At 32.1% G+C, this 20134-nt stretch overlaps 1 protein-coding gene across 1 annotated transcript; it reads right to left on the bottom strand.

Moving 5' to 3' along the window:
- Positions 1–2412: 2412 nt before the first annotated feature.
- Positions 2413–6652, bottom strand: LOC107963891 (uncharacterized). Its single transcript, XM_016900415.2, has 3 exons — positions 5440–6652; positions 3682–4352; positions 2413–3605 (listed from the first exon to the last, which is right to left on the bottom strand). Exons 1-3 carry the CDS (start codon positions 6534–6536, stop codon positions 2581–2583), a joined length of 2793 nt encoding a protein of 930 aa, XP_016755904.1. The 5' UTR covers positions 6537–6652; the 3' UTR covers positions 2413–2580.
- Between the last annotated feature and the right edge of the window lie 13482 nt (positions 6653–20134).

Genomic DNA, 20134 nt, shown 5'->3' with positions numbered 1-20134 from the left:
GCGCCACTTTACTTTTTTGGTTTTATTGTGCTTTTGATCCTTCTGTGATTTCCATCTTTTCAATGTTTTATATTTCTTTTTTCAAACTTGTCCCAAATTTCTGTTTTGGCCCGATTTTAGTCCTTTCTTAGCCATTTGGGTTACTTTATTATTAAATTAGTTATTTTATTGACATTGTTAATTATCATGTTGTTAAATTAATCAACTTTGTACAATTTTATCACATTAAGTTTTATTTACTACTATGACTTTATTATTTATCACTTTTTTAATATTGTTACGTTTTACTATACTATTAATATATTATTATAACTTATTTAATAGATATTCTCAGCATTCTTTTATCCAATATTTTTATTTCTTTAAAACCTATTACTAAGCTTACTAATGTATATATATATTTTTACTTTTCGTGTTTTTATATAATTACGGTTATATCTACTATTATTATTACTATTTACCTATTTCATTTTATGGTTTCTTTATTAGTTTCATTTATTTTTTTTTCCTTTTATTATTCTATCATCTATTAGTCTTTCTTTTAAAACTCGTTTTAAACAAGTCATTTTACATTATTAGTTTGATTTTTATATTGTTAATTTGTTTTATCCCTCCATATGTATATATATTATTGTTTTCACCTTATTATTTTTTATAGATCCTTTCTTTATCTATCTATATATATATTTTTTATTATTGACTCCATATTATTCTACTTGTATATTGTGTATTATTATTTGTTTATTTTTTTAAATTATTTTCTTAATTGTACGTATACAGCTATTTTTTTTAAAGATCCCGTTTTAAAATTTATACTTGTTTATTTCAACTATTTTCTTATTATTAATATGTATATTATTAGGAATCCTTTTTTCCTATTATCTTCCGTTTTATATATTTATATAATTGTTTTATTTCTTTTGTTTATACCGTTATTAATATGTTACCATTACCATTTTTTTTATTTGTCATCAAACATTTTTGCTACTATGTTTTATTGTTAGTATGCATCGTTTAGGTTATTATGGTAATGTTATTTGCATGTGACATACCATTATCTTCGTTTTTTAATTCAAAGGCAATGTTTAGTATTTAAAGAATTCGAAGGATCGTGCCCTAACGTACTGGGTTTCGCTTTCTTTGTTTGTTTTGAATATCAGAATATCCTTTTACCGGTTCACTCTAAAAAATTTTAAACAAGGCAATGGTCGGTATTTAAAGAATTCAAAGGATCGTGCCCTAACGTACTGGATTTCGCTTTCTTTGTTTATTTTGAATATTCGAATATCCTCTTAAAGCTAAAACGAACGTTTTAAAGGTAAAATCACATTTGAGGGTCAAAAATGTTGTTTCCTAACGTACTGGATGTAATGTTTTACCTCAAGGTGAGATGGTCTTTAACACACATTTGACTTACCTAAATGTTTTAAAAGCCAATAAAAGGAGGATCGTATTTTGAACTCTGTCCAAATCTTTAATTTTCGACATTTAGGACTTAATTAATCGATTAAGTACCAATTTTGGCCGTGCCGAGGGTGCTAATCCTTCATCGTACGTAACTGACTTTCGAACCGGTTTTCTATTTTTGCAGACCAAAATCGTCGTTTTGGAAAATTTATTTGTTTATTAAAAACGACCGTGTTTTGAGGTGATCCAATCACACCTTATTAAAAAACGATTGGTGGCGACTCCCAACTTTTCGTTTTCAAAAGTCGATTTCCCGTTTAAAAAAAAATGGTTTCGACAACCACATCCCTCTACTTTACAAAAAGCTAAGAACTTAGTCTCTATAGTTTAATTTGATAGGATTTCTAGTCTCCATAATTTACTAAAATTTTCATAAAATTAATATATAATTGAAATGAATATAAACTTAAAAATTTAACATTTATTTGAATTATAATATAATATAATATAATTAAAATTTAATTTTATAGTTTTAAAATTAATTAAATTATAATAATTAAAAATAAGTAATAAATAAAAATACATGATTCATAAATAATAACTAATAAATAAAATCAAATTAGTGTGTTCATTTTCATGAACTTATTTCAACAATATTAAAGAGCGCATTCTCCTACATATATTTAAATATATTCACAAATAATATTGATGGATAACAAACCAACAATAAATAAAAAATTTTAATAAAAATATATAAATAATTTAAATTATAAATAAAATAAGCACACAAATAATAATATTATTAATTATTTAATAATCGAAGTTTTAAATAATTTATTAATTAAATTTAAATGAATATAAATGAGTTTAACCATCAACATGAGCTAAACAAATTTTTTTCATATTTAATTCATTTAATAAACAAACATTGTTTATAAATAATTTAATATTCTTTTTATTTTATTAAGATTTTATATTTAAGTTTTATGAATATAATAAAATTAGAAAAAGGGTCAGGCATTTTGTTTCCCGCTGTATGGTTCCGTTGATTTATGTATATTAGCAGCAGATTGAAAGCTATATCAAAAAAAATTGTTACATTTGTGATTTTCATCTTTTTTTCTCTGGAAAAGAAACAAAGAATATAACTAAAGTAGCAATTCGATTTCTGATTTAAACGATCTTTGAGCATTGCAGAGGCAGACCAGTCATGTGATGGACCGTCACGATCTCGGTCGCATTATCGCACCGTAAAACGTCCTGACCGAGCTTGGCTCCGGCCATTTTCAGCCCTTTCAATGAAACAGGTTGGTTGAAAAGGTTAAGTGATGGCAGCTTAGAAGCTGGTGGCAATTTTGCATTAGGCAACAATGGCCTAAAATCTTCCATCAACAAAGGGACCTCAAAATCTGTTTTGTCATGCCTAACAACGTTGTCCTTTGCACTTATATGAGCCCCGGGTTCCATGTGGTTCGTCGAAAAGCTTGACTGGTTCGGGAAATTCGGGTAGAGGCTCACGTATCCTCGGAGATACATCATGTCGATGAGGAACTTCTTCCATGAAGCTTGCCATCCATTGGTTCTGGATTTTGGGATTTGAACTGGGTTTGCTTTGGCATCTTCAGTGAACCTCATGTTCATGTAAACATAGAATTCTCTCCAAAGCTTCGGGAAGAAAACTGCACCCCAACTGCACGGTAGCTGATGAAGGTACGGTGTGTTGGGGTGAATGCGTTTGAAGAACTCGGTCGGATTCCATTTCGGCCTTTCTTTAACGACTTCGACTAACCGAGGAGTGTAAAGAGAGATTGACGACAGCTCAGGGAGGGATATTTGAGGGTCATAATGATAGGCTAAGAGAGCGTATTTGATCCATAGGTAATAGTACGGCGAGACTTCAATATCATCCTCAAGGAGTAAGCCGTAGTCGTCGTCAGAAGTGGGGTACCAACTCTCACTAACTGCTCGAATTAGGCCCCCTTGAATGATCCTCCTTCTTAAGGTTTTAGGGCCATGAGGCCACTCAAATGAATCCACTAGTTTAATGGTAGCCTCATCGACTTTGCTATCCATGTTGAAACTAATAGGAACCTCATCTCCAACATAATATGCATCACTTAGAGATTTAAGAAGCCTCGTTAACGATTCGGCCCGGTTTTGTGTAATTATGTTGATCGAGATCCTCATCCGATTCCAATCTGCAATTCACAATGGACCACTAATGATTGTTGATCGGTTACATGTATCTGTGTATGTGTATATGTATATACTTACATGGTAATGCAGTTGATCTTAGATCGGGCATCCATAGAACCTTTGAGACCGAAGGTTTAGGTAAAAGCACAAGTGCGGTACCGTTTGCATTTGTTTCAGACGCCATCTTCAGAGCTTTCTTCACGTTCGAATCGGCGTCTGCCAATGTGATCACCACACTGGGGTTATGGATCTTGATCAACCCTTTCATGCTAGAGTACACCACTTGCAGGACCGGGACCTCGGAGTTCGACGTCCCTGAGATCGCCCCGATTTGCAAATCGAAAATCTTGAACCTTCTCTCTTTGCAAACCTGCTTAGGCCAGTTGAGAGCTGCGGCAGCATCTTCACAACTGCAGAAACCATCCCCAGAGACCACAATGTAAGCCTTCTTGCCGAAAGTGGATCGGAACTTCTCGAGCAACGGCGTCAGCACCTTGACCTCGTCAACCGAGTGAGCGTAAAAGAGAGCATCTATCTTTTGAGCGTACATCGCAGCCCATTGAGTTACATAACCAGTTGTTAATGCCCTCCACCATTGATCATCTCTTACTTGAACAATGTCCTTGAAGATCACAGTGGTTTCTGAGACATATGCAAGCCTATGTTCACTGTCACCCCATGTTTCTTTGTCAGTTGGGTCAACTGGAAGTACAAATGACCCTGCATTTCTGTATTTTTGAAGCTGATAGCTGCACAAATTTGCAACAAATAAATAACCATTAGAATTTTTATAATCCACACAGAAAAGGAATGTAATTTTGGACTTCCAAAATAACTGATTAACGATCATAGGTGAAATGTAGATATGTTAATTCTGACCTGAATTAGATATCTGAACTAATCAATACGAATTCAAACCCGACTCAATGCGATTTTTAATGATTAAAAGTCAACAACTTAATCTGTCTTACATGAACCCTAACTAATGAAACTGATCTAAACACAAAATAACCTAAATCTGAAATAATCTGAAAAAGTATCCTAAATAACTCGAAAGCAAAATGATCAAATGACTCGAATAAGTAATAAGAAATGACATGAACTCAAAATGATCTGAACCTCAACTCAAGAAATCCAAATAACTTAAATCGAAAACAATCCGAACCTGAATTGGCTCAAGCTCAAAATTAAATCTAACATGAAACTTACTCCAAACAAAATGAGTTGAAAAATATATGAAATTAACTTAGAACCAACCTATGAACCTAATAATCAAGGTACTCAAATTCAGTTTGATACATGTATGTATCTAATATGTGCATTGAAGGATTCTTGGAAAGCCATATACCTATACCTTATCTGTATATGCAACGAATGTCAATGTCAAATACCAATACTTTAAGAAAAAAGAAAAATTGAAATAATGTATTGTATGGAAGTACATAATTTAGAACAGACAAAAAAACGAATGATTGCAGAAATATCAGTAGTGGAAACATGATATTGTGTATCCATCTTTTACTGTAACTAATATATAAATAGTCCATTTTTGTCAAAAATGGATTACAATATTCATAAAAGCTGACCAGTATCAGAACTAATTTATTGCAGCATTAGTTAAGAAGATTCTTTCATGGAATTTAATAAAGATAATTAATATATACTTTTTCAGATGCTTTCTATGATAGTCAACTTTCTAAGATTGAAACCCTTTAATACATTTCATCAAACATGTAGTGAGCTCAATTGCAATTTATCCATATTTAATAATGTAGGTGGAACATGTTTAATATTCAAAAGAAGACTTCCAGTTTTAAAGAGGTTTTTAAAACGTACCTAAGGTGAAGATCTTCACCAGTCATGAAAGTGAAAGGAGTTTCAATGAAGAGTGACTTGACAAGTTCAGCAGATAAGAACCAGGAGCTCGACAGGAAATCGACCTGCACGATCTTGTCGATGGTGATGTCGTAGGCGGGGTCAGGCAAGTAAAGCCCGGCCTCTTTGGATCCGAACTTCCTATAGCTTGGGAATGTAAAATCCTTTTGCCTGAATGGCAAGATCCTTCCTATGCTGCCCAAAACAGAGTTCTTGTACTTTTCGGTCCCGGCTACATGGGATAAGATCTGCAGCATTTTCTTTCCCGGGATCATGTCATCGTCGAGTACGTAAACGAGGTCGGCTTCGGTTTGTAAGGCCATTTGGAACCTTCCGTAGTACTTGAAATCATAGCTCGAACTGATGAAGCTGATCCTCGAATCATTGTAGCTGTCAACGATTCGTTTTAGGGACTGCTCATTCGGGCTCCCGAATGAAAGTACCCACACGTGATGGAACGGAAGGGTCTGTTGAAGCAAGGAATCGAGCTGGGAACATAGTGTTTTCCTCTTGAAATGGTTCAACAGCACTGTAACTCTCGGTCGGTTCGGACCACGCATGTCCCATTTCGATCTCATTGCCATTAGCTCGGCTAGAGTTTCGGTGCCAATGGTCTTGCTCTGGAAATCCAGTATCTCATCGTACAACTCCCTCTTCAGCTTGATCATTCGAGCATTATTGGACTTCTTCTGCATGAAATCGATCTTCTCGTGCTCACAAACTTCGGAAGGAGTAATCGGAGCAACTTCAGCTCCAACAAGTGACAAGGCGGCGTCTTGGTACCTGCCGAGAACATGTGGGGTTGTGATCAACTGCTTCATGTTCCTCGTGATCCAAGTAAAGTCCGGTTTCGTCCTCAAATCAACCGCGGGACTCATGTAATACAAAAGGAACGTTGCGTACACTGCGAATGCGAATTGCAGGCAGGTGAGGGCCGTGACGAGCCGAGTTGAGCTGGTTTTCGGGGCCTTCACCTTAGCTTTTCTCCCGACGTAGTCACCGAGCATTCCGTCCAAGAAATCGGTACTTCTCATATTCAAATTCCGAACAAATCCCATTTCATAAATTCAAAAACCAAGCAATTTATGTACCTAACACAAATGCAAAATGCTTTCGAGATTTAGGTTTTGATGGGAGAAACGGAGTGTTGAAGAAAGTGGTGATGAAGGGCAATGAAGCCTATGGCATATAGTGTGTATATATATATAAATGGAAAGGTACTTGAAATAAAGTGAATGATAAGCAGCCAATGTGAAATGGCAAAGAGAAGGTCACATGGGATTAAAACGTTTATTGTCAATAAAGTCTGATTAACAAGGAATGTTGTCTAATTATATTTTTAGTCCTTCTATTATGTTAAAATTTACAATTTATAATTCTTACACAACTAATTAGTACTAGTTGAAAACCCAGTTAATCATTTTCAGCCCATAATAAATTTAACTGTCAACCAATTATTTTAGAATGTCTTAAAAAAATCACTTTAAAGACAACAATTAACTATATTATCGTATTAATAACATTATAAAATATAAAGTATAAAGATTAAATCTTAAATTATAGTGTAATAAAGGGATTAAAACCATAATTAAACCTTATGATATATATTGCACGCGTTGCCTTCACTACTTGTCATATACATTTTGCAATGCTGCCCCTTAGGCAGCTCTTAAAGAAAGCCGGGTTTAATGGCGCTGGAAAGGGCTACCCTCACATAATCCCATATGCTTTCCTATCAATTTTGCTCTTAATTCCTTTCTGTCAAAGCTTTTTTCAACACTGAAATTTAGATTCATCCTTGTGTGAGAGAGAATATTCTTACAAGTTAGTGTTCAAACATATCATATGAATTAATTTAGTTAATCAAATACTCATTAGTATTTTGATAAATATTAGTATTCGAGTTTTGGCATTGGCCAATAAACTCATTTAATAAGTTATATATAAGTATATCAAAAAATGACAACTGAGCGATTTTTCATGCATCTCGAATTCAATCTAGAAAATCAAAGCTATATTCAACTTCGACTTGAACTAATATGCCACCGTTTAAAACTAATTTCATATATTTTGAACAATATTATATATAAAAGGATATTTTGTTAATTATCACATGCCAATTTTTTTTAAAACTTATCTCAATATGTTTAAGAACTTGATTTTTTTTTTAAAAAAGAGACCTTATTGGATTTGACCAAGTCAAAATTTGTCAGGTTTGGGTTTTATTGTCATCCCCTTAATCCTCCATTTTCGACCCTCTACGAGACCAATGATATACTCTAACCTTGAATCGAGGTAATATTAAACCTTTTTCGATAAAAAAAATTATTAAAAAGAAAACATAGAAGAAATGACAATATTACCTTGGAGAACCAGGAAATAATATTGTGGTTAAAAGCACAAGACCCCTTTCTTGTTCAGCACACAAGCACTCTTAGGTTCAACACTTGGGTTCAAACAAGTAGAGTTGTCGACAAGGAAGGCATATTAGGCAAAAGTAAAGCTTGAGTATATAAGAGAAAAAATATATATAGGGTTGACTTTACATGTAGATACGTAAATGAACATTGCTGCAAGAAATGGCTTTTTGCCCAACTGTGTTCAAAAGTTGAACAAGCAAGAAAAGCCTCCCCTTCGTGACTGAATTTGGTTGATTATGAGATCATCACCTGATTGATGAGTTTTCAAGACATGTTTTCTGTGAATTTGTTGTGTTAGATACAATCAAAGAAACGAACATTCGTTATTGTTATATGCATATAATGCACTATGAGGGTCTAAACTTGGTTCGAATTCTAAATTAATGTCTAAATTTCAAAATGTTTTAATTGATTTTCTAAAGCGTTAATATCATATCAATCAAGTTTTTTTACCAATCTAATCTATTGAATCCAACGATGAGCATTGTTAAACATGTGGATACCTCTTGCATGGACAATTTAGATACCTAGCATGTTAAAAAAAGATAATTAAGGGCAAAGTGTAAAATTTTTCAAGGGGTAAATTTAATTATAAATTTTTATGGGAGCTAAAATACAATTTCATCACTATTTTTATAATGGATAAATCTTAATTTTATTAATTTTGAGAGGTAAAGTGTAATATCATCATATATTAACTTATAATTTTAAAAATTAAAATATTTTTCTCGAGAACCAAGACTCTTGCCTACTCTTGACATCACCATTGAACACAATGTTAGTAAAATTTAGAAGGATTTTTTTTTTCTTCTTCTTTTAAACATGTTAGATCTAAGTTTTCATAAAATAAATACAAAATTATTTAAAATTTGAGTCATATGTTCCAAGTACTCTTTATGTCATTTTCTAACTAATATTTAATGTCCAAATTCATTACTAAACTTTTACATTTGGACTAGAAAGTTTGGCAGAGTTAACCCATTATTTATATAGACATTTTTAACTGAAGAAAACAGTAAATAAATTGTGAGCATGCATTTCAATTTTTTCATGTTGATTTTCGGTAAAAGTATCATAAAATTTATTGTATTATATTTTGGATTGCATTTAGTTTTTTTACTGAAAAAATGAATAAATTAACCCCTGCATACTAAATGAGTGAGTAAAATAGTCATTCCGTTAAGTTTTAATGTTTATATATAAGATATAATAACAAATTTAGCCTTCAACCTTTACACATTTATTCAATTTGACCCTTACTCTTTTATTGAAAGTAAATTAGAAAATTTTGAAATTAATAAGGCTAAAGAGTCAAAAAGGTCTTAGTAACAAATTAAAAAAATCAATTAAGCCCTTTTAAAATTTAAAATTATTAAAAAATTATAAAATTATAAAAACTTTAAAATTATAATTTTTTTATTAAAAACAATATCCACCCAATAAAAGATTAGAGATCAATTTTTTTAAATCTTATAACCATTAGATTTTAATGGGTTGGTATCGTTATTTTCCAATAAAAATTTTATACTTTTAATTTTTATAATTTTTATAATACTTTTAATATTTTTAAAAATTTAAAAATTTGTTATTAAGGTCTTATTAATTTCAAAATTTTCTAATTTACTTCCAATAAAAGAGTAGGGGTCAAATTTAATACACATGTAAAAGTTGAGGGCTAAATTTGTTATTATACCTTATATATAAACACCAAATGTTAATGGAGGGACTGTTTTGCTCACTCATCTAACGTAGAGGGGGCTAATTTGCTCATTTTTTCAGTAGAAAGACTAAAATGCAATTTAAGATATAATATAGTGGTTTTGTGGCAATTTTACCGTTAATTTTCAACCTTTTCTTGGACTTTGGAGATATCAAAAGTACTTACTAAGACTACTTTATATTAAAGTATATTTGTATGTATAATACATTGATTTAGACCATGAAATCTCAAAAGAGTATAGTCCAAGGATTGATTTATAAATTTTGAAATGTTGAAAGGTAATTTTATTATTATTTAAAAAATTTAAAAAGCGATTTTTACCATTTCGGGTAAAGAAAGGGTTTGCTCTTCCTAGGGTTCTAATTATGAATTATGTGGGTTGTATTCTAAATTTAGTTTAGTTAATTAATTAGAGTTGAGGTAATTATTCAGTTTAATGTCTGTCGTTATTAATTATTATTATTATCAACATTATTAGTACTTGATTATGACACATTTACAATATAGATAAAAATTTACGTTTTTTAACTTTGATGGCGTGACATACACGTCAACATTTAATTAATTTTTAAATTTTTAAAAATAAAAAAATATTTTAAAAATTAAAAGTCATTAAAATTATTTAAAAGAGTATTAAAATTAAAAAATATATTTTTAATATTTTTAATTTTAAAATTAAATTTTGACATGTCATCCGCATAGTAATTCATGTATATGTCATTTAATAAAAGTTAACAAACGTTAATTTTTCCATCCATTTGGGGTGATTTGACAAAAAAATGTAAGTTCAATAGCTAAAAGAGATGAAAAATTAAATGGAGAGCTAAAATGACTTTTTTTTATAAAGTTGGAGGGCAAAAAGAATCAATCATCTAAATTATAATATCTATGGAACTAAATAGGAGCATGAAGGAACTTGTCCCCCAACATGTGGAAAATTATAATTAAGCCTTTCAATTTTTTGAAATTTTAAATTAGATCTCTTAAAAAAATTTAAAATTCAAGATGAGCCTTTTGAAAATTATAAAAATTTTAATCTAACCTCTAAATTTTTCAAGATTTCTCAAAAATCCTCTCAGAATTAAAAAAAATTATTTAAACATTTTTTTTGAAAATTCTCATTAAACCTCCAAAATTTTTGAAAAAAATTAATTAAACCTCCAAATTAAAAAAAAAGATTAATTAAGCTCCCAAATCCGTTACTATATCTAGATATTTGTGTTTAATTTTAATTTTAATTATTTATTCATTTTTAGCTTTATTGAAACATATTAAAAAGAAAAACCCTAATCAAAACGAATCCTAATAAATTAAATAAGCTAAAAAAAGATTCACCTTGCAATCATAGTCAAATGATATGATGATGGCATGCTCATTGGGGATTTGTATTTTAAAGCTTTACGTCAACTTAAATATTGGCATTGGGACCTTAAATTTGGTGAAATTTATTAGGGATTTTTACTATAATAATATGAAAGAAAAAAAAAACAAAATAGGATGTCCTTAAGATTAAATACGAAAATGGGTCATTGCAAGTGATGGAGGGTGGTGCATAAGCGGCACCACCCTCAAATCCAAACATTTCTGACAGATTTGCAGGTTAAAAAAAATATATTAGGACAAAAAAAAATAAAATAAGGGTGAAGGGTACCCTATAGGCGGCACCAGTGGAGGGTGCCCCACAGGCAGCACCAGTGGTGCCTTTCTCACAGCTTTGACCCCTTCTAGTATATATTCGCCCTGCCCCCTCCATTCGACTACCAGATTGGAAAAAAAAATTTACAGAAGAAGAAGATAGAAAGAAAGAAAGGAGAAGAAGAAAGAAAAGAAAAGGTAAATTTTTTGTTGTTATTTTTTAAATAAAATAGATTATGATAAGAAAAAATTATTTTGCTAGTATTATATAGTTTGTTTAGTGTTACTTTTATGTTTTGTTTTAAAATTTATTTTGTTTATTGTGAAATGTTAGTAAGTTTTGTGTTTAGATTAATTATGTGTTTATTGTGAATTTTATGTTTTAAAATTTTTAAATATATTTGAAAGTTTTTATGTTAGTAAAACTATTATAAAGTAATTGTTAATTAATGATAACAACTAAAAATATTTTTATTATACATATTGTTAGAAATGGCAACATATTTGGTATTGCCTGATGAGATAATAAGTTTAGCGCAAAGGGAGAAAGTTGATAAGATGATGAGAGGAAGTCCAAGATTACAGAATGAAACCAGAAGAAGACATTGTTCAACACCTTATTACCGTAAATCAAAAGATGCAAAAAGTGTTGTGGATGGGTCATGAAATGATTAGAAACAATAAAGTGCAATACTTAACCCTTAGAGGGACATTAATAGAATAGGAGCATCAAATCATTTTAGACGAACTTTGGAAGACATCGGTACCACGAACCTATTGGAATCTAGTTATAAACTTCGCGAAGTTTATAATATCTTATGGAACAAGGAAAATAGCGAGAAAAAGTATAGGTTCACGAAAGTTAATTGGGAAGCAAAATGTGTTTGACAAACCATGGATGAATAAATTAGTTGTTAGGAAATTACCAAGAGAACTTATATATTCAATACTAGTTATAAAGATTGAAGAGGCAGAAGATCCCGAGAAATTTCCAAATTGGATTGTAGAAGATGAATATGAAGAGAATCAAGAATTTCTAAATTGGATTGTAGAGAATTTCCCAGATGAAGATATGGGATCGGAGATGGAAGAAAATGTAGAACTCAATATAAGTGGTTAAATGTAAAAATAAATGTTGTTAATGTACAAAATTAGAACTGAAAAAGTATGGGCTTATGAATGAAAAAAATTGCATATTGATTAATTAATTTTGTACTTAAGTAATTTATTTATTGTTCGAAATTGTTTTGAGAAATTTTTTTATTTTTTTAACAGATTGAGTATTGAATATGGATAATCAATTTTTCGTATGCGTTTATTTCGATGGAATCATCTTAACAACAACCGTTGGATGCATATTTAAATGTCGATAACAAATAACAATGAGATTTAATAGAAATGTCTCATTGGATGATATGAAGGGAAGAATTAACGCAAAAATTGTTAGACGTTGTAGGAGAAGGATCTCAAAACTTTTCTACAAGTTTCCAGTTTCGACAGATCCTATCAAATTCACCGAAATGGAACTTGTAGACGACGAAGACGTGGAGACAATGATAGCTCTTTACTGTGGGAATGGGAGTGACAAAAATTCACCGATTCACTTATTTGCTGAGTTAGCCAGTATGGAGCAGAATGAAGATCTCATTGCATATGGTGAAGAACATGCAACTGAAGAACTGTGCGCGGTGGCTCCAATATCGTAAGTTGATAATGAATCGACTATACGTGGGATCGATATCGATCTTAATGTTACACCCGATATTGACGTGGTTGGTGATGATGGATACGATAATAGTGATTATTGTGATGAAGAGGTCAATAGTGATAGGGATCCCGATGTGGACGATGTCCCTGATGATATTGACGATGAAGATGTAAATGACGATGAAGATGTAAATGACGATGAAAACATTAACGCGCCTTCAGTAGGGAACCAGATGCGACGTATTGTGATACACAATAACCCTGGGCCACACATGTCGCTCATAGACCCCGACGCGGCACATGAAACTGAGTTCCCGGAGTACCCTGAAATACTTCCTGCTCAACGGCTGGCCGTAAATTCTGATCATGAGGAGTTATTGGTAGGCCAGAGATTCGAAAGCAAAGAAGAGTGTGTATTTGCTATTAAGCGGTATAGCATGAATATATCAGTGGATTACAAAGTTGCAGTGTCTAAACCGACATTATATATTGTAGAGTGTTGGAAGTCAGCGGAAGGCTATAATTGGCGTGTACGAGCTGCATTTATTTAAAAATTGCAGATGTGGGAGATACGCAAATTTGTTGGGCCTCACACGTGCACATCAATACGTATGACTGAAGACCATAGAAAACTTGATTCCAAAACTATCTGTACTTTTATCATGCCAATGGTGAAGGACATGCTGACCATTAAAGTTTCAGTACTGATTGTCAAAATGCAGGCACGGTTTCAGTATTGAGTATCATATTGAAAGGCGTGGATAGTTAAACAAATGGCAATGGAGCAATTGTATGGGGATTTCGATGCATCGTATAACGAGTTATAGAGATGGATAGCCGCTATGCGGGAGTACGTACTTGAGACTATCATTGAGTTACAGACACGACCTTATTACGGCCTGGATAACCAATTACAGCCAGAAAAAATTTTTTCCATCGGATGTTCTGGACGTTTGATCCATGTGTGCACGCATTTCCCCACTGCAAGCCGTTTGTGCAAGTAGATGGGACGTGGCTATATGGAAAATATACACAGATCTTACTTCTTGCGGTTACTCAAGACGGCAACAGGAACGTGCTCCCGATAGCATTTGCCATCGTAGATAAGGAGAACATGGAATCGTGGGAATTCTTCCTTACCAACTTGCGGAGGTATGTTATTAGCAACGATAATATTTGCATCATCTCCGATAGAGAGAAAAGATTAATTGCCGCCATTAGGCGTTCCGGTGTACCATGGAGATCTATTTACTGTATCCGGCACATCGCGGCTAACTTTCATCGAGATTATAAGAATGCAGACTGGAAGAGATAAGTTGTGAAAATGGGTAAATGATTACCTTATCTTTTCAACATATGTTTTAATGCTTTAGGCCAATACTGTAACTTATCTTTCCTTAATACATATACAGCGCACGAGCTGGAGCCATATATTTTTCGCCAAAGAATGGCTCGACTTGAAAGTGACATGGAGGGTCAAACGAACACATCTTTCCAACAGTGATTGGGTACTATGGAGTCATGACAATGGGCTCAAAGTTTTGATGAGGGCTTTCGTTATGGTCAAATGACCACAAACTTAGTGGAGGGGGTCAACGCTGTGCTGTTGAAAACACGACATATTCCAATTTCATCTGTCTTTTCGGCTACATTTTACAGGTTGGCAACCTTGATGCCAAGAATGGGTCAGCAACAAGTCAACCAGATAGAGGCGGGATACGTGTTTGTCGAAGATGTCAGGGATGCAATGGTTGCAAACTGTCAAATAGCGAGGTCGATGAATGTAGAAATATATTCACGACGCCATGAAACATTTCGTGTTACAGAGACCATCGGTCGTCGACCCGGTATACCACCTAGGTCCTATGGAGTTGATCTCCATAACAGACGGTGTGATTGTAGGAGGTTCCAAACACTTCATTATCCATGTGCGCATGTCGTGGCAGCGTGTGCTAAGGTGAACCTTAATGTTGAATAATTTGTTGATGATGTGTACACGCTCGAGTGCACGTTACGTGTCTGGGAAAATGAGTTCCCCGTCCTGCCTGACTTGTCTACGTGGGAGGTGCCTCCGATGACTTTCGAACTTGTCCCAGATAGAGGGCTACGCAGGAATCCGAGAGGTCGTCCGTAATCATCTAGAATTCGTAATGAGATGGACATTGGGGAGAAATCCGATGGTAAGCGTTGTGGATTATGTAGGTTAGCTGGTCATAATCGGAGTAAATGCCCGCAGCGAAACTATCATATTGGACAATCGTCACGATCGGGTAGGAATTGAGCCTATGTTGTAATGTATTTAATTTATATAAAAAATTATATTACAAAGTTTGTTCCAATTAGATTAATGTTGTAATGTATTTAATTTATATTACAATACTAAGTTTGTTAACTTTTAGTGTTTTAATATTCAAAATGTCCAAATTAATCTAATTTACGTTATGGTCAAATTTTGTTACAATTTTCAAAGTTCCAATTAATCTAATTAAATATATAGAAAGAAATACAAACTTTTTTAATATCAAAACCCAATAAACCCCTAAAGTTGATGGTTAGATGGTGTAGTCCTAGGGGTATACCTATTCGGAGGTCGACGTTCACGTTGTGGGTGATCACCACGACCAACATCCTCTTCAGTCGCAGGTGAGGTTGTTTGATACATGGAAGAAAATCATATGGCTCGAATGACATCGATGAACTTGAGCCGGGAGGAGTGCTATGCTGCAGCGGATACATCCTAGGAGGAGTGGAGTACTGCAGTGGATATGGGCCGAGGCTAGTGCTGTACTAAGGGGGATACAGGCCGAGAGAAGTGCTGTGCTGCGATGGAGACGACCCAAAGATATCAAACCCGTAATGGTATCTGCCCCCTAACGAGCCCGGGAAATAGTCGTTGTCTGAAAAATACGGATGATAAGAAGTATCAGCCGAATGTGAATGCGATTGCTCAGACTCGGCCTCAGGTTGTGCCTCGGGCTCCACCTCTCGCTCGGGCTTGAGATCTGGCTGTGGATCGGGCTCTATATCAGCCACTGGCTCGTATGCCCCAGGTCGTTGCACGTGCGGGGGGACTACAGTCGACTGGGTACCAAGTAAATATGGCTTTCCCATACTAAAGTACCATTGCATGTACTCTGGCAATAGTTGCAAATCGGAAGACATATCCATCCGAGGTCTTCAACCCATCCGATTATCCCACACCGCAATATATCTCCGGTGCACAACCCCCGAATGCATTCCATGTTTCCCTCTTTTGTTGATGTCGTGAACCTTCCCCACCTCCTTTGGCGGATCCGGGATATACTGGATGCAACTGAACTATCGTAGTACTCGATCCCCATGGTACCACTCGACTACATTGAAATTGATAATTGGTGCGTTAGTGCACCACAATTGAGAATGAATGTAGGCAAAAGATGGTATAACGGCCACAATTTCTGGTCTACGATATGGCATCTAAATAAACTGCACGATTAATACCATGGTTAAAATTTCACACGGTTTGAGTAAGATATATAAAGTAATTACATGTCGCGAATATTGGAATAGCTTACCCCTTCTCCGGCATGTTGCTCAATCAACAAACGATATATCGGAACAGTGCACGACCTCCCGATACCCAGATAAATACTCCATCTACGAAAACAAATTTCAAATAAATATAGTATCGTTAGAATAGTATCATTATAAAGAAACTATCAATTAATCAAAAGTTAAATTTTATCACCTGTTAACTAGTGGATATACGTATGGCTGGTGACTAACCGATGCCAAGAATGACATCCGATAAAGAGCCCATGACTGCAGCAATATAAGGCATCCACCTATGTTTGCAGCTTGAGGCTTCGTTGTCCGACAAAGCTCACGATACAACATAGCCAGAACTGCGGAGCCCCAGTTATACGAGCAAACATTATGCAAATCAGTTAATAGAGGTAAATACATGATATGAACCCTGTTGTTGTTCGCATCGAGCATCAATACACCCCCTATAATATGCATAATGTACGCTCGAGCTGCACACATCAACTCTTCTTCAGTGGCATTAGCTGGTAAATGCTGAAAATTTACTTTCAACCATGCAAATTTCAAACCCGATAAATTGGACTCATCATCGTCGGGCGAGGCTCTTAGGAAGCTATAACAAAGTGCAGCCGGCTCAGCTATCGCACTTACGCCCGTTACCGGACTCCCGTCGATTGGAAGCCCAAGTTGCAGTGCAACATCCTCCAGAGTGACAGTGCATTCCCTACACGGCAAATGAAAAGTGTGGGTATCCAGGCGCCAACGCTCAACCAATGTGGATATAAAATCGTACCGCAAATCAAACATCCGGATCAATGCTGTTGACTCGAATCCAGCTAGCTCCAAGTACAACATCAATCGTGCATCTGGGGAATATCCTAAACCATTCACCCGGTCCCTTAATACGCGGTACGATTCCTGACAATGTTAAATTGCAGAAAAAAGTTATAATAACATAATTTATTTCCGTAAATTACATAAATCTTTTTTAATGGAACCTGTGTGTAACAAATAACAATATATTACCGTTTTATTAACTGTGTCAGCTATGTGAGGATCTTCCTTAATCAATGAAGCCGTTGTCATACCTGCAATTTCAAATAAATTTCGATTATTAATTTCAATGTTTGATGGATTTTAAATATTTGTCAAAATAACTAAATTTTATATATTGCTTTTAATTACAAAAAAAATACCAAACCGTTTTTCCGACAGCATATTTTTTGTCATACTACATTAAAAAAAAAAAATATACCCAATTCAAATACAAATATTATTATTATTATTTTAAAATGATAATAAGTAAAATATTTTGGTTTAAATTATAATATATATAATATACCCGGCATGTAGTTCAATATATTTTGGTATTTATTTTATTTTCGGATTTTATTTTTTAAAATATATTATTTTTGTATTTTATTTTTTATATTATTTTAGTACATAATGTTTCAAATGTATTATTTTTGTATTTTTTTATATTAATTTAATAAAAAAACTCTGATTTTGACCGTTTGTTTTTTTTTATTTTATTTTCGGATTTTACTTTTTAAAATACACTATTTTTGTATTTTATTTTTTATATTATTTTAGTACATAATGTTCAAAATGTATTATTTTAGTTTTTTTATATTAATTTAATAAAAAACTCTGATTTTGGCCGTTTATTTTTATTTTATTTTCGGATTTTATTTTTTAAAATATACTATTTTCTTATTTTATTTTTTTATATTATTTTAGTACATAATGTTTCAAATGTATTATTTTAGTTTTTTTATATTAATTTAGAAAAAAAAACTCTGATTTTGGCCCTTTTTATTTTTTATTTTTAGATTTTATTTTTTAAAATATACTATTTTCGTATTTTATTTTTATATTATTTTAGTACATAATGTTTCATGTATTATTTTAGTTTTTTTATATTAATTTAGTAAAAATCTGTGATTTTGGCCATTTTATTTATTTTGTTTTCGGATTTTATTTTTTAAAATATACTATTTTCGTATTTTATTCTTTTATATTATTTTAGTACATAATGTTTCAAATGTATTATTTTAGTTTTTTTATATTAATTTAGAAAAAAAAACTCTGATTTTGGCCTTTTTTATTTTTATTTTCGGATTTTATTTTTTAAAATTTATTATTTTCGTATTTTGTTTTTTATATTATTTTAGTACATAATGTTTCCTGTATTATTTTAGTTTTTTTATATTAATTTAGAAAAAAACTCTGATTTTGGCCCTTTTTATTTTTATTTTTAGATTTTATTTTTTAAGATATATTATTTCGTTTTTTGTTTTTTATATTATTTTTTTACATAATGTTTCATGTATTATTTTAGTTTTTTTATATTAATTTAGTAAAAATTGTGATTTTGGCCTTTTTTTATTTTGTTTTCGGATTTTATTTTTTAAAATACACTATTTTCATATTTTATTTTTTATATTATTTTAGTACATAATGTTTCAAAGGTATTATTTTAGTTTTTTATATTAATTTAGTAAAAAATTCTGATTTTGGTCGTTTGTTTTTTATTTTATTTTCGGATTTTATTTTTCAAAATATACTATTTTCGTATTTTATTTTTTTATTATTTTAGTTCATAATGTTTCATATGTATTATTTTAGTATATTTATATTAATTTAATAAAAAACTCTGATTTTGGCCTTTTTTATTTTATTTTTGGATTTTTTAAAATATACTATTAAGCTATTCTTTTAATATTTTTTATACTATTTTTGTAAAAAAACTCATCACATAAAAAAAAAATCAAAATATAACATGCCAAATAAAATTAATAAAAAATATATCTAATTAACCTAAAACACACTTACCAAATAAATTAAATAAAATAATAATAAAATAATAATAAAATATTTTTTGTACATAACATGGATAGGATTTTTTACTTCAATAAAAATTAAAAATAAATTATGAATATATATAAAAAATAAAATAAATACAAACATACCTTAATATCTCTTTTTATCCAAAATATACCTTGCAAAAAATTAAATTTAAAAATTAAATCAAAATCAATCAACAATAATAACATTAACAATTAATATAAATCATTTATTTCCTTAAATTAACAATTAACAATTATTTCCTTAAAAAAAATATTACATTTTTTTCCTTCCTTCCCTCCCTCTTCTTCTCCTCTTTTTCTTTTTCTTCTTTCTTCCCTCACCAATGCCGCCTCCTCCTCCTCCTTCTTCTTCTTCTTCTCTTCTCTTTCTCTTCTCTTTCCCCCTTTCTTCTTATTCACTCACGCACACAAAGAAATTGGGGACCATTTTAAGGTCCCCAAACACATAATAAAACAAAAGAAATGGCTCAGAGCAGTCCCGCCGGTGGCAGTGAGGAGTCCCGTTGGTACAGAGGAGTGAGTGGTGCCGCCTGTGGGGTACCCTCCACCCTTATTTTATTATTATTTTTCGTCCTATTCTTTTTTTTTAACCTGCAAATTTGTCAGAAATGTTTGGATTTGAGGGTGGTGCTGCCTATGCACCACCCTCCATCACTTGCAATGACCCATTTTCGTATTTAATCTTAAGTACATCCTATTTTTGTTTTTTTTCATATTATTATAGTAAAAATCCCAATTTATTAACATTTGTTTTATTTTTTTAAGACAATGTTTCATAA

This window comes from Gossypium hirsutum, chromosome A03, assembly GCF_007990345.1.
Source record: "Gossypium hirsutum isolate 1008001.06 chromosome A03, Gossypium_hirsutum_v2.1, whole genome shotgun sequence".
In the NCBI taxonomy this organism is placed as follows: Eukaryota; Viridiplantae; Streptophyta; class Magnoliopsida; order Malvales; family Malvaceae; genus Gossypium; species Gossypium hirsutum.
The sequence above is the reverse complement of the archived record's forward strand: the minus strand, read 5'-3'. Positions and strand labels throughout refer to the sequence as shown.

What these genes read in the sequence shown, in the direction of transcription:
- LOC107963891 (XM_016900415.2), bottom strand. Translation starts at nt 6,536, where the DNA reads ATGGGATTTGTTCGGAATTTGAATATGAGAAGTACCGATTTCTTGGAC. An exon ending in GGTGAAGATCTTCACCTTAG is followed by an intron (nt 4,353 to 5,439) that starts GTACGTTTTAAA and finishes AAATTTGTGCAG; the next exon opens with CTATCAGCTTCAAAAATACA. An exon ending in AAGATCAACTGCATTACCAT is followed by an intron (nt 3,606 to 3,681) that starts GTAAGTATATAC and finishes TGTGAATTGCAG; the next exon opens with ATTGGAATCGGATGAGGATC.